The sequence below is a fragment of the Nannospalax galili genome, unplaced genomic scaffold (genome assembly GCF_000622305.1).
Source record: "Nannospalax galili isolate Female #2095 unplaced genomic scaffold, S.galili_v1.0 scaffold1619, whole genome shotgun sequence".
NCBI classification, from domain to species: Eukaryota; Metazoa; Chordata; class Mammalia; order Rodentia; family Spalacidae; genus Nannospalax; species Nannospalax galili.
In genome coordinates, this window is record NW_008342739.1 from 118,351 (window position 1) to 132,737 (window position 14,387).

The window sequence follows — 14,387 nt, forward strand, 5'->3', positions numbered from 1 at the left end:
GAGGGAGGGAGGGAGGGAGGGAAGACGGGAAGACACACTGTATCGCAGGGCACTGTGAAAGTCAGTTCAGAGGACAACTTTCAGTTACCAGTTACCGTCTTCCATTTGAGGAACTGGAAATTGAACTGAGGTCATCAGGTTACCTGTTGAGCCATCTCGCCATCTCCCCAGCCCTCCTTGTGTTTGGAGACAGGGCTCCTCATTGAACCTGGAGTTCACCAATTTGACTAAATGGGCTAGTGAGGGATAACCAGGCTCTGCCTCCTCCTGAGTTATATCAGTAATGCTAATAGTTCTGAGAGTTTTATAATTTATGTACTATCTTTGTATATTTGGCAAATACACCCTGACTTCCTTGATTTTGCCTCAGATTAACTACCCCCCCCCCCCTTTTTGTGAGACTTGGTCTAAAAATTATAGCCCTGACTGACTTGGAATTTGATATGTAGACTGAGCTATCTTGGAATAGATCTGCCTGCTTCTGCTTCCCTAGTGATGAAATAAAGGCATGTGCCTCCATATTTAAATTTAGATCAATGTGCTTAATAGAAACCAATATCGTTTTCTGTAGTTAAAGATAATAACAGTAAGCATAATGGGCCAGAACAATTTTACTGAATTTTAAATATGAAAATTATAACAAAATACAAATAAATACAGAAGTGGTCTGCTATCCCCCTCTTTAACTGGAGTCCTGGAGTATGCTCCGCATTCGGGACACCATACCAATTTGAGGTCTTTTAAAATAGATAGGTATGAATGCACGTTGACATCCTCCAGCAGTCAAAGTTTGTTTTCTTTGGTCTTCTTGAGCACGGATACATTCACAGGTATACACGTGACTCCCTATGCTCTCCAGTACATATGTGAGCTTAAAAAAAAAAAGATTATGTGTATGAGTGTTTTGCCTGCATGTGTATGTGTGTTCCATGCATGCAGTACCTGTGGAGACCAGAAGAAGGCATTGGATGCCCTGGAACTGGAGTTACAGATGGTGATAAGCCACCATGTGGGTGCTGGGAACTGAACTCAAGTCCTCTGTAAGAACAGCCAGTGCTCTTTAACTATTGAACAATCTCTTCAGCCCCTTATGGGAGCTTTTTAAAGACATTTACTTCCCTATGTATATGCTCTTCCCAGCCTTTTTCTTTCCCGGTCTTTTTGGTTTGACAGCTACTTGACCCAGGCTGTTTCAGCTAATATATTTGTTTTAGTCCTAAGAAGGTTCTAAGTCTGGCAGAGTAAAAGCAAGCATCTGAGCCCATCTCTTGGGGAGCTCCCACACAGGCCATGACATAATCACATGTATTTGCAAATAGGGTCCATATTAGTTGCCTTTGGAGTAGCAATCTATAACCATGAACACTGGCCACCCCAAGCCATTGTCTATCTCTGCAAAATTTAGCAACTGGCTTGGGGAGTTGGCCTAGTGAGTAAAACTACTTGCCATACAAGCACGAACACCTGAGTTCAGATCCCCAGAACTCACATAAAGCTGGGTGTGGTAGCACATGGCTTTACAGCCTGAGCTCTTAGATAGATTGGAGGTGGAGACAGGAGAATTCTTGGAAGCTCATGGGTCAGCTACCCTGCCGTGCCCTTTCTCAAACGTGATAGAAGGGGAGGACTGACACACCTGAGGCTGTCCTCTAATCTCCACAAGTGTACTATGGTATGCAAATCCAACCACTCATCTACACTAAAATTAAAAAGTAAATAATTCAAGGGCTGGAGAGATGGCTCAGCAGTTAAGAACACTGTCTGTTCTTGCAGAAGACCTGGGTTCGAATCCCAGCACCCACATGGCAGCTAACAACTGTCCATAACTCCAGTTCCAGGGGATCTGACAGCCTGTCCTCCCTGGGCATTGCATGACATGGATGCACTTACCTACATGCAGGCAATACATGCATACACATAAAATAAAAATAATATTTTTTTTCTTAAAAAGATCCCTTTCTTTTTTTTTTTTTTTTTTTGGTCTTTTTGAGTCAGGGTCTCCCTGTAGCCCCAGCTGTCCCAGAACTCATTATGTAGACCAGGCTGGCCTTGAACTCACAGAGATCCACCTGCCTCTGCCACCTAAGTGCTGGGATGAAAGGCGTGCACCACAACGCCCGGCCTAAGAGCACGTATTTTTTTTTTTTAAAGTAAATAATTCAGCAGCTTATTTCATTAAGCATTCTCCCAATTTTAAAGGTTTATTATATGCTAGACTTCTAAAAATGCTTTTGCTAGTTTTTTGACAGCTTAGTCAATGCTATAGTAAAAAGAGTTTGGGAGTTCCCTTATTTGTCATGTACAGTGATAACCTTTCACCTGCCCCTGGAATCTCTCACTGAGGACAAATGAAAAATGTAGTCACATCAATGTGTCAGAAGTGGATATTGGAAATTTTAAGCTACTGGTGGCAGTATAATGCCAGTTACTTTCTAAGAAAAACTAACATCAAAACACCAATACCGGGGCTGGAGAGATGGCTCAGCGGTTAAGAGCACTGACTGCTCTTCCAGAGGACCCAGGTTCGATTCCCAGCACCCACATGGCGGCTACGAACCATCCTTAACTCCAGTTCCAGGGGACTCCGAAGCCCTCTTCTGACCTCCACAGCATTGCACAACATGGGTGCACTCACATATGTGCAGGCAATACACTCATAAAACTAAAAATAGTAAATAAAAAATAGTTTTAAAAAAAAACAATTCCATAGATTATTTTGAAATTTTAAAATATTTCATATCTATTTATTTTTTTGCTCTTAGCTTGTGTTTTTTGCCGAAAAAATGATGACTGTCCCAATAAATATGGAGAAATGAAAACTAATCAGAAATGGAATCTCAGCGTACATTACTATTGTTTGGTAAGTATGATCTGTGGTTCTAGAATGTGTTCTAAAGAGAAATTAGATAGTACTAATTTTAAGAATTAGATAAATCATTTAACTTAGGAATTTTTTCGTCTTTATGGGAAATTTTTTTTTTAATGTCAAACTTTCTGAGTTTCTGAAAGTATTTGGTGTGCATATAAAGACTTGCTATCATTACCTGGGTATCTAAGTTTTAAAATGGAGAAAACAGGTTTCTAAGGGGAAAACCCTTTTTACCACTTTCTTGTTTCCTTCGTTGCTAGTGATATGTCACAGAAAAGACTTGTTTGAAGGTTCAGGGAGTAGAAGAAAAGTATTTTATTTCACAGAGCACCTGGAAGGCAAAGTTCTGGCAGAAGGTATTAATATTAGTAGAGAAGGAAACAGGTTGATGTGTGAGTCACTCACACATAGGACTCAATAGCGTCCTTCTGAGATTGCATCCTCGTTTGTCTCTCTTCCCTCCGCCAACTTCTCACTGACTCTGAAATGAAGTGGTTTACTAGCATATTATAATCACCTTAGCATACTGAGTTTGCTTTAGCTCACACTTTATTTTGATACCAAGTTAGTTTTCCGTGGCCACTTTAGAAATTATCCCGAAATGTAACAGAGTAGAGCAATATTTATTGTCTGAATCGTTCTGGCTCAGTCCTTAATACAATTTTAATCAAGATGTCGCTCAGATTGCATCTGAAGGCTTTACCAGAAGGCTAGAGGGTCTCCCTCCAGAGGCTTGCTCACTCACATGCTTTTAGCCATGGCTCCTTCTAGCTAGAGAAGAGGCTCAGCTCCACATCCTAGGCTTTTCAGTAGGACTGCTCACAGCACAGGTCATCTGGCTTCCTCCAAAGTAAATGATGAGACAGAGACAGAGAAACACCCCAACCAGATGAGACCATTACCTAGTCTTCACACATCACTCACTTCTGCTTTATTCTCTATGTTACAATTGAGTTAAGTCTATCCTACATTCAAGGGAAGGGAAATTAAGCCCCACCTCATGGACAGACCAGTTAATTCACTGAAGTATTTTTAAACCTGTCATCATCCATATTATTGAACTTAATTCAGTACTTCCTTCAGGAACCATCTAAAATAACCTGAGGTTCTCTATAGACTGCAGTTTGAGGTCTCAGATACTCTGTGTCTTAATTCTTCTTGGTGCTTGGATAAAATAGTCTGACAAACATCTTTTAGGGAGAAAGGATTTATTTTGGCTTACAGTTCAGGTTACAGTAAGTCATGGTGGGGAAGTCACAGTGGCCTGAGCTTGGTCACACTGTATCCCAGATGCAGAGAGCTACAAATACATGTATGCTGCTCAGCTCTTCTCTTGTTCAGGGTCCCAGCCAGGGAATGGTACCGCCCAGTGGAAGAGATTCCCCACCAGTCAGGATAATCCCCACAGGCACTCATAGAGGCTCGCCTTCAGGTGATCTAGATTCTGTCAAGTTGACAGTTAACCCTGTACCCTCTGTGATGACAGTTAACCCTGTACCCTCTGTGAGTTAAATATACTGTAGGCCACCCAAGGAAATGAGTTGCTTTGTATCATGCCTTAACAAAACCATGAAGTTGGCATTTTAACTGTTTGGAGTCAATTTATTTTGTAGCAACAAGGAAATATTTTCACTTTTCTTATTAATTTTTTTTTTATAAAGAATTAGGAAGACTTTATAGGTTATTTCTTAAATCTAGTTCTTAAATACTATGTACTAGCTGTCTTTCAGGATAGTATGTTGACTGAAAAAACTTGGCTACTTGCAAACTTGCTTCTATTCCAGCACTCAGGAGGCAGAGGCAAGGGGAATCTCTGAGTTTGACAAAGCCAGCCAGGGCTACATACTGAGACCAAGTCACAGTGCCAGTCACCAGCCAACCAAACATGCAGAAAAGCCCCAAATTTCTTTTATATTTGGTCTTTTATTAATGAATATTACACTTCAAAAAGAGTACTGGCCACAGACACACCTTTTAAAATGTGTTTGGTTATGAACAAAAATACTGCACTGCTACCAGTGGGGTAAGAACCAGATCTCAGGGTAAATGGTTAGAGCCTTAGCCCTTCCTCATCTAGTTAGTGTCTGAGTAGTCCCTCCTCCTCCCAGCTCTTCTTCCTCTTCCCTTAGAATCCAGGTAGGAGTGTCCTGTTAATGTAAAGTCAAGTGTGAGCTGTCTTTTATTTGACCATGAAAAATAGTAATATTTTGAAATTCCACTTGTTTGTTAGATTGTATTTTCTAATTGAGAATATGTATTCACAGTTACTGTCCAGTGGGATTTGGCAGAGGGGTAAAGAAGAAGAAGGAGTTTATGGCTTTCTAGTGGAAGATATCAGAAAGGAGGTGAATAGAGCTTCGAAACTGGTAATTTTTAAACTCATTACGCTAAATGCTACAAATGTGGTTAGTGTTGACTTAGAAGGCTCATGTCAGTTTTCTGTACTAGAAATTTATGGCTGTAGTTTATGTTGTAATGAATATTAATCAAATGTGGTAAGTTTTAATAAAACATTTTTGTTGCAAGAGCTTCACTGATGCTAAATAAACTTGAGGCAGTACTGACTTGACTTCTTTCAATGTTTTCATCATTTCATTCACTTTTTATTTTTAGATTTTGAAGTTAGCATATTCTCTGTGACCCTTTGAGACTATCTTGGATCATGAAGAGGAGCCCATTGTGATCACACCCCCCCCCTTTTTAACTTCAAACTAGAGTTCCTTGTGGCAGTTCACTGGGAGACGTTGAGATTGTCCAGGGTTTCTCCTATGACCTTTCTGACCAATGAGGAGTTAATAAAGCTGTAATCTTGAATCAGTGACCATCATAAGGGTTCTACGATGTGTAGGTACAAGTTTGTATTCTAATTACAGTCTTCTGCTTATATACTACTGTTGAGGTTAGTGGCATTGCATAGCCTTGTTTCCCAGGACTGCCATAACAAATCACAGAAATTAGTCTCTCGCAGTTCTAGAGCCAAAGTTCTACAGCATAGTGTCAGAAGAGTGGAACTTGCTATGGGCTCTGAAGGAGAATTCATTATCTCCCTCCCTCTTTCGAGTGGCTGCTGACAGCCTTGGTTGTTTCTTGGTTTGTGGTAGTATAACTTCAGTCTCTTTTTGCATCTTCTTGTGGCCTACTTTCCTGAGTGTCTTTAAATCTGATTTTTTCCTTTCTTTTAAAAGGACACTAATCATAGAATTCAGTATAGCCCAAATCCAGGATGATCTCATCTTGAGATCCTTACAATCTGCAAAATCTAACTCTGTTGCCACATAAGTTCAGTTCACAGATACTGGAAGTTAGGACTTGTACCCTTTTGGAGGCCACTTCAGCCCACTTTTTCATTTTGGTTAGGATAGAGTAATCTCAGCCAGTTTTTTACAAAATAGTTTTTAGTATTTTCTTGTCCTTGGTGTTTCCTAATGTTTGTGCTTTCTGGTGAGATTTCGATGAAGCTGTATGTGGTGTGTGAACCTTCCAGTCTAGAGTGTTTCAGTGGGAGGACAGGAGACGGCGCCCCACAGCAGTATGCTGGGGTCTTGACAGTGTTTCCTCATAGAATAGGTTTTTAGGAATAATATCTTTAAAAATAATAAGCATCTTTAATCGTAATTGCCATATTGGCTATTATGATGCTGATAATTTTCAGTCTCCCCAAAGAATATTCATTACTTGATAGTGTAGTTCAAAGACTTTTCAAGTTGTGCTTCTGTTTTCATACCTGCTTTAGAAGTGCGCTGTGTGCAAGAAAAGTGGGGCTTCAATTGGATGTGTTGCACCTCGTTGTAAACGAAGTTACCATTTCCCGTGTGGACTTCAGAAAGAATGTATTTTCCAGTTTACTGAAAATTTTGCGTGAGTTATTTAACTGTTAAATATGAAATGTGAATGTTAAAGAACAATGGGAAATTGATATTCCAAAGATATAATTCTTTTGTAAAATTAATTTTTAAATCTGTACTAAATTAATACATACATATTATATATTTATATAAGCTACAAGGTGTAGCCTATGGAGTTAATTCTATCTGATAAGACTTGAGAATTGCAGTGTCTAAACTGGGCTTCATGATTAGTATTTACCTTCAGCTTTCAACTCTAGGATGTAGTATTGGGTGTGAGCCGTATTTCTGTGAAAACTTTCATCTTACACAATTGACAAATTAGTTGGAAACATAGAAACTTAAGTTTTTAAAATTAGGCCCTGGAATACCACCGAAAATATTTGTTTCCTGAGTATAACTTCAAACACGATTTTGTGAATGTTGGCATTTGGTACCAAAAGTGTACTCTGCTTCTTCAAGTTGTATTGTGTATACGGTGGGGCAGGACCATAGAAGAAGACTGTACTATAGAAAATAGAAGTGGAAATAATTAGATTAGGAATAGATTGTTCTCCTGCCTTCGGTTTGTTCCATGATTAAGTTATAAGTTCTGGCCTATAAGTTTTCATGCTGCTAAGTACAGTTATGCACTGAGCTGTTAAGTACAAGAGTCTGTGTACTCCATTGCTAACACAAGTACCTACACCAGATCTCGAAGCCTATGAGGTAAGCCTTACCACCAGAGAGGTTATATTTTGAAACACCTAGCTTTCTTTGATTCTAGGTTGTTAGACTGCAATGCCCACATCTGTTTTAGGTTAATTTATGAGGCAAGTAGTAATAAATTCTGTTAAATGTATAAATTACATTAGCCTAGTTGTGTTTCCCGCTCCCTTACTCTTGCTTATGAATTACTCTTAATTTATATTTGTAGGTCATTTTGTTGGAAACATCGACCTGTTCAAGCAATCACATCTAATAACTATAGAGAATCTTTACCGTGCACCATTTGTTTGGAGTTTATTGAGCCTATTCCTACTTACAACATACTGCGAAGTCCTTGTTGTAAGAATGCTTGGTTTCATAGAGACTGTTTACAGGTAAGGTATGCTTCCTCAATGATATTAAAAAAACTAATTTAGAATTGCACCCACATGGACACTTGACTATTATAAATATCAGTAAGCAATTGCTAATTGATTGGAGTGCACAGTAAGGGTTAGTTCCTGAGTCGCTTTCTCTAAAAGGATCTACAGTGGCTTTTCTACTCAATGAGAATCCTTACTGAACTGTGAAGCATACCCTCTAACTCTCTGTGTGTGTCTAAACAAATATTTCTAAGTACTTTGAGTACTACATACAGGACTTTGGTACAGAAGAAAGACCAGATATTTAAATGAATAGAACCGGTAAGAAGTTTCTACTCTGTATCAGAGAATTGTCAATATTCTTCTCTGGTTTGGATTTTCCATCAGTGACTTGTTGGTGTTTTCCGCATCCTATTCTCTGTGTTTTGTTTGTTTGTTTTGTTTTCCTGCCTGATAGTTCCTTGTACCAGGCCTTGTAAGACCCTGTAAGACCCCAGCACCCTCCTGCGTTGCTCAGAGCTTCCCATGTACCTCATGCTCCCTGGGCTTCTGCACCTGACACCCTTCCTCTGCTGCTGCTTTCCCATCCGTCCGCCATCCTCTCACTTAGGTATTTCTGTGCGCCCTTTTCTGTTGTAATCCCACTCTGCGACTTGAGTTGGATTTGTAGGGCTGTACTAGTTGCTCTTCTAGGGGTTTTATTTCCTATCCATTGTTTTATTCTTTAAGTTTTTCTCTATCTGGCTTTAATTAACCTGTTTAGCCTTATTACTTAGTTCATTTTGGCCAGAAGTTACATCTAAGTATATTGCTGCTTGCAGTTCCCTAATCACTTGCTCTCTGTCTTGCTGTGGAGACTTTGTATTCTCTGCTGTTGGCATGTCTTTCCTCCTGTTTTCCTGGTGGTCTCTACTTCTAAACTGAGTTTTCGTCTTCCTACGCCTTTGATGCTTTTGTCATTGTAGTCCACACTGCTTCCTCCTACTACCATGTATAGACTTCTTTAAAAATAGCACTTTGGGGCTGGGCGTGGTGGTGCACACCTTTAATCCCAGCATTTGGGAGGCAGAGGCAAGCGGATCTTTGTAAGTTCGAGGCCAGCCTGGTCTACATAGTGAGTTCCAGGCCAGCTGGGGCTACAGGGAGACCCTGTCTCAAAAAAGACAAAAAGAAATAAATAAACAATAAATAAATAAATAGATAAATAAATATAGCACTTTTAGCCAGGCATGGTGGCTCATGCCTTCAGGTCCAGCACTCTGGGAAGCAGAGGCAGGCAGATCTTTGTGAGTTCCAAGCCAGCTGGGGCTACAGGGAAACCCTGTCTCAAAAAAGGACAAAAAAAAAAAGGACTCTTGAAGCCAGGTGGGGCAGCATGAGTCTTTAACCTCAGCATGAGGGTCTGAGGGAGCAAAGGAGAAGGGTACAGAGACAGGTGGATTCTTGGATTCACTGGCCAGTTAGTCTAGCTGAGTATATGAGCCCCAGGTCTCTAAGAAACCCTATCTGCAAACACTAAGGGGGGAGTAGTTGAGGAAAACAGCTGACATCAGCACCCCGCCCCCCAGAAAGACATAGGTACACCACACACACACACACACACACACACAATTTTTGCATCATATTATAGCTGTATTCCTACTCACTAGGATTCCTGTGCTATCTAGTTTTGGTACGCAGCATCATTTGTCATCCCTAAAGTAGAGTTTAAGTACTTATTGACCGAGCGTGTGCTCCTGGTTTTGGCAGGGCTGCTGCTCACTGTGGGGCTACATAGTCTCCTAGAGCCTGGATGTCCTTGGTGGCTTCCTTTTTATATGTGCTGTGCAGCACTGAGAACACATTTAATACTTTTCCTTTGACAAAGAAAAATCAACATAAGTTATAAACAGAAGCGGTGATGATTTATATATAATAGTTAAACATCCTTTCTAGACAATGCAGGATTTAGGAACTGAAATTGTATTAGGTATCAAAGGTTGAAAACACAAATCAGTGACAGTTGAAAGGCCAAGAATGACTTCTTGAGTTACTTCTTTTAAAACCATGAAGAAAAGCCATCTTTATTTTAGCAGTGGTATGACTTAGCTTTATAAATTTGAGAACCACTGACACAAAATCTTTTCATGACCTCGTAAGTGAAAATAATACGTGTTCTCTTAGTTCTATAACTCACAACCTGGTAAGACTTATTGTTAACAATAGATTTTCCATTTTTCCACTGTAGGTTCAAGCAATAAATGCAGGAGTGTTTTTCTTTAGGTGTACAATATGCAATAATATTGACATCTTTCAGAAAGAGATGTTAAGAATGGGAATTCATATTCCTGAAAAGTGAGTAACATTTAGCTTTTTGACAAAAAAGTATTTTAAATTTAGGATTTAATATTAGAAATAGTGATTTCTGTCTGGTTAAGTGATCATGGACAAGTAGCCATTTCCAGTGGTAAAAATGCCTCTTCTCTGATTGCTAACTCTCAGAGAGCAGGTACTGTGATGTCAGTATCCATTTACTGATGTGTCTTTTACTACTTCATTAAACTCGAATTTTGATTGATTTGTTATATAGTCTTCATGGGTATTTATAAATTGCCTCAGAGATTCAAAATGGATTTAAAATGAGCAAGAACAAATTCAGTAATGCTTTAGGATGACAAATCCAAAGTAGTGATTACTAGTAGAAAGTAAAAAGTGCACCCCAGTACGTATGCAGGGTAGGGAATTTGAGGCTAACATGGGCTACCATAGCGGATTCCAGGCCAGCCGGAGCTACAGAACGAAACCCTGACAAAAAAACGAGAGGGGGTGGGATGGGACACCGTCTGTAGTCCTCGCACTTGAGAAACATAGGCAGGGGGATTATGAGTTTGAAGTTAGTCTGGACTCTATAGTGAGAGCCTGTCTAGAAACAACAACAACAACGGGAAATGAAATAATTAGGAAATGTAGGTTTTAGAAAATTTCTGTTTAACTTTTCGCTTAGCATTTGGAAATTCCCTGTGAAGCTAACATATGAAGTGACATGATGGATTTCTTTGTTGAAAAGAATACTCTAAAAAGGACAATTTTCACTCTTGTTCCTAAGTTATTAGTCCCTTCTGTAACATTTTAGATCAAAGTATACTTTATATCTTGCTTCATTTATAGAGATGCATCCTGGGAATTAGAAGAAAATGCCTATCAAGAGCTTTTGCAGAGCTACGAGCATTGTGATGTTCGAAGATGTCACTGCAAAGAAGGGAGAGACTATAATGAACCCAATAGGTATTTCTAACAGTTGTGTTGTACTTAATTGTCCCTTATGAAATCTTTAGATAAGGACATAGGCTTTCTGGTTAGTGAAATGCAGTTTTACTCTTAGGATGTTTGAAGTTTTAACTTAAGATTAAGCATATTTATTAAATGTATATGTGTGTATGTTTACAGAGAATTTTTGTAGTTAGTGTACTTGTCACTTAGTTCTCTGGTGCTTTTTCATGAGTGCTTATTAGAGTACAGCGTCCTATGTGGTAGTGACAAAGCACATGTGGCTATTGAAACTTGGAAATATTGCTGTTTCAAGTTGAAGCAATGCTATAAATGTACATTACAAAAGATATAATCCACCAGAGCTCCTGTAACAGAATACCAAAGACTAGATGGTATTTCTGGAGGCTTGAAGTCCCATGATGAGGTGCTTATGACCGGTTTCTTCAGACGCCTTGTTCCTTTACGTTTTCTCCTCACAGTTTGCCCTTTGTGTCCTAGTCTCTGTCTTTCTGACAATAAGTGATTATTTGTGTTATATAATTTGCCTTAATATAGGAAGAAAGTGATTTGGTGTGTCAACTCCTACTCTGTGAACAATCAGCAAGGATTGGCCAGCTTTGCAGAGTTTCTCCTAAACAGTTCTCTCCACTTCTGATTCCCAAATCTGGACTACCATTTTCATTTGTCCTAGTTATAATATAATTGGCAGTATTTAAATCTATTCTTACTAAACCAGAAATCCTTCAAGGGCAGAGATCTTGTTAAAGGTGTTCAGTGTTACTGTTTGTTTCTTTTTGCAGTACTAGGGATTAAATTTAGGCTTGCGTACATGCTAGGAAAGTGCTCTGCCATTGAGCCATTATGTCCCCTCAACCCATAGGTGTCAAGTGATATGTATTCTTGGCTTTATTTGATTTAGCTTCCCTGATAATTCATTTCTCATCACTAACATTATCTCCTTCAAAGACTGTGCTTATTAGGTATAACTGAAACAATGTACGTAGAGTTCTCAAAAGCAATACATTCACTAATGTTGATGATAGTTTTCTAAATTCACTTTAGACACTTACTGTATATTGTGATTCTCCTAATAGTTATAAAATCCCCCTTTTCTGTAACTACTATTTGAGGTTGCTGTTGTTTTTTGCCTTTTCTGGGGGACTTGAAGATCTGTTAACAATGCTTCCTGTTATAATTGTACTCCCTCTCATCCCAATCACAGGAAGGTAGTATTGGCGTAGTGGCTCAGAGCACGGGACTAAACCAAACTAAGCTGGGTTGGAAACCTCACTCTGAGGCCTAAGCAGCATGAGCTTAATTAGAGAAACTAACTCTGTGCTGCATGAGTGAGGATACTAGGAGTTCTGCGTACTGTCTAAAATTATGAGCGTCAAGTATCCTCGGTGTGCTTTTCTAAGACTGTAAGATTCAAACTTTTTATGTAAAGAATGAGAGGAGGTCCTGGTGTGGAATAGGCATCCGTTTGAGCTGTCATTTTCCTCATTGTGAGTGGGCATAATTATTAGAGAAGTGAGGGAGCTAGGCACATAGACACCCACACACTCAAACATACCCACTCCTGTGGGAGGGTTGGAGGACTCTGTAGCTACCTGATATTATACCTTGCCAGCCATATTTCCACACACTCAAGGAGTTATATTTGTTTCTATACAAAGGTGATGATCTATTCAGATCACACAAAGTGAAAGAAGTTTCACTCCAGCATACATCGTACCTTACAGAAAGTATGAGGAAGCATGGTGAGAGGAACAGAGATGAGAGTGAGTGTGAGTGAGCCAGGGTGGAGAGAGGAACAGATGAGAGTCTGAGTGTGAGCCAGGTGCAGGCTCATGGTTGGGCCTCAGAGCCTGAAATGTCTGCAAGCTTTGTTTTTAATTTATACCTTAAAATACCTAAAACTTCATGTGAGACGCAATGAGACAGTAGTCTCCCTATAAATGTAGTTATCGCCAAATGTGAGGAAAATGTTTTTCTCTCTAATCATAAGCCTTACTGATGTTAATAGTCTTTGTATGTATATATATATATATATATATATATATATATATATATATATCGGTATTCATTTTGGTTTTTAATATGAGATATTTAGAGGAAGTGGTTACAGACATTACACGAAAGAGGAAAAAATGCTTTAGGACCAGGTGTGTTGGTACATGCCTATAATCCCAGGTGAGGTAGGAGGATCATTGGTTCATGGCCAGCTTGGGCTGCTTAGCTAGACCTGTCTAAATCAATGAGTTAGTGAATGCTTTAGGAAGAATTGCAATGTTGAAAACATAGTCTGAGTTGTGTATATATAGTAGACGTCAGGACCTAGCACTCCTGATAACTGGAATAACATTAAGTTAATAACAACATAATATGCTTTTCTTTATGTCCTCAGCAAATGGGAACTAAAGCGCTGTGAGTGCTGTGGTTCTAGTGGAACGCATTTAGCCTGTTCCTCACTGCAGTCATGGGAACAAAATTGGGAGTGTTTGGAGTGTAGAAGTATTGTCTACAGCCCAGGTAATAGTTTGTAATTTTGGATAAAGTTTTTGTTCAAGTGCATGTTGCTAAAAATGCTTTACCTATATTTCTGTTAAGCTAACCTTGGGATTTAAATATGTAGATTTCCGAAAGGCCCCCAAACACCCGTTAACCAACTCCATTAATGTGGCGATTACTGATTGCTTGTTGGAAGAATCATCACCTAAACTGCGCAGACAGTCGCCTAGAGCTCAGCATAAAGAACTACTAAGGTATGTATTTTCAATTTTAGGAAAATAGAAATACCAGTATGGGGAAAATATGACAGCAAATGTCAGACACATTTAGGATAGTAGTTGCTCATACAGTAGTTTAGAAGAGTGTTTCCCAAACTGTTAGATCCAACATGGGATCATGCAGTCAAGGGAGGTGCGAGGAGGTAGGCTAGCTGGGCATGGTGTCCTGCCTGTGGCCCAGGACTTAGGGGATGAAGGGAGATGAATTTAAGGCCAGCCTGAGATACATGAACCCATGTGTCACCGAGAAAGAAAGGGAAGGAGGGAGGGAGGGAGGGAGGGAGAGAGAGAGAGAGCAGGAGCAGGATATCTGGCTATATTAAACATGAAGAATGAAGTCATTTTTAGATTTTTTTTGTTACTTTCTTATACACTGAGTTATAAAGTACTTTAAAACATTATAAACATCCTGGAAAATACATTTACAACATTATTTGATTACAGAGTAAAACAAGGAAATTTAAATATCAAGCACACTGTCCCTTTATAAAAAAGTAAAGTGATTATTCTAATCTCTGTTTGTTTTATGTATAGTCAGTATCAGAAGCCTTAAATGTAGGCTCCT

General features: G+C 39.3%; 1 protein-coding gene across 1 annotated transcript in view; it reads left to right on the forward strand.

Moving 5' to 3' along the window:
- The window catches only part of G2e3 (G2/M-phase specific E3 ubiquitin protein ligase), a 65,039-nt gene that overhangs the window by 31,646 nt on the left and 19,006 nt on the right, over positions 1–14,387 (forward strand). Inside the window, exons 3-10 of the mRNA XM_029566289.1 lie at positions 2,763–2,860; positions 5,134–5,235; positions 6,603–6,727; positions 7,631–7,796; positions 10,012–10,118; positions 10,932–11,048; positions 13,441–13,565; positions 13,669–13,798. Of these exons, the coding sequence (XP_029422149.1) occupies positions 2,763–2,860; positions 5,134–5,235; positions 6,603–6,727; positions 7,631–7,796; positions 10,012–10,118; positions 10,932–11,048; positions 13,441–13,565; positions 13,669–13,798 (970 nt within the window). The remainder of the gene's footprint in view (positions 1–2,762; positions 2,861–5,133; positions 5,236–6,602; positions 6,728–7,630; positions 7,797–10,011; positions 10,119–10,931; positions 11,049–13,440; positions 13,566–13,668; positions 13,799–14,387) is intronic.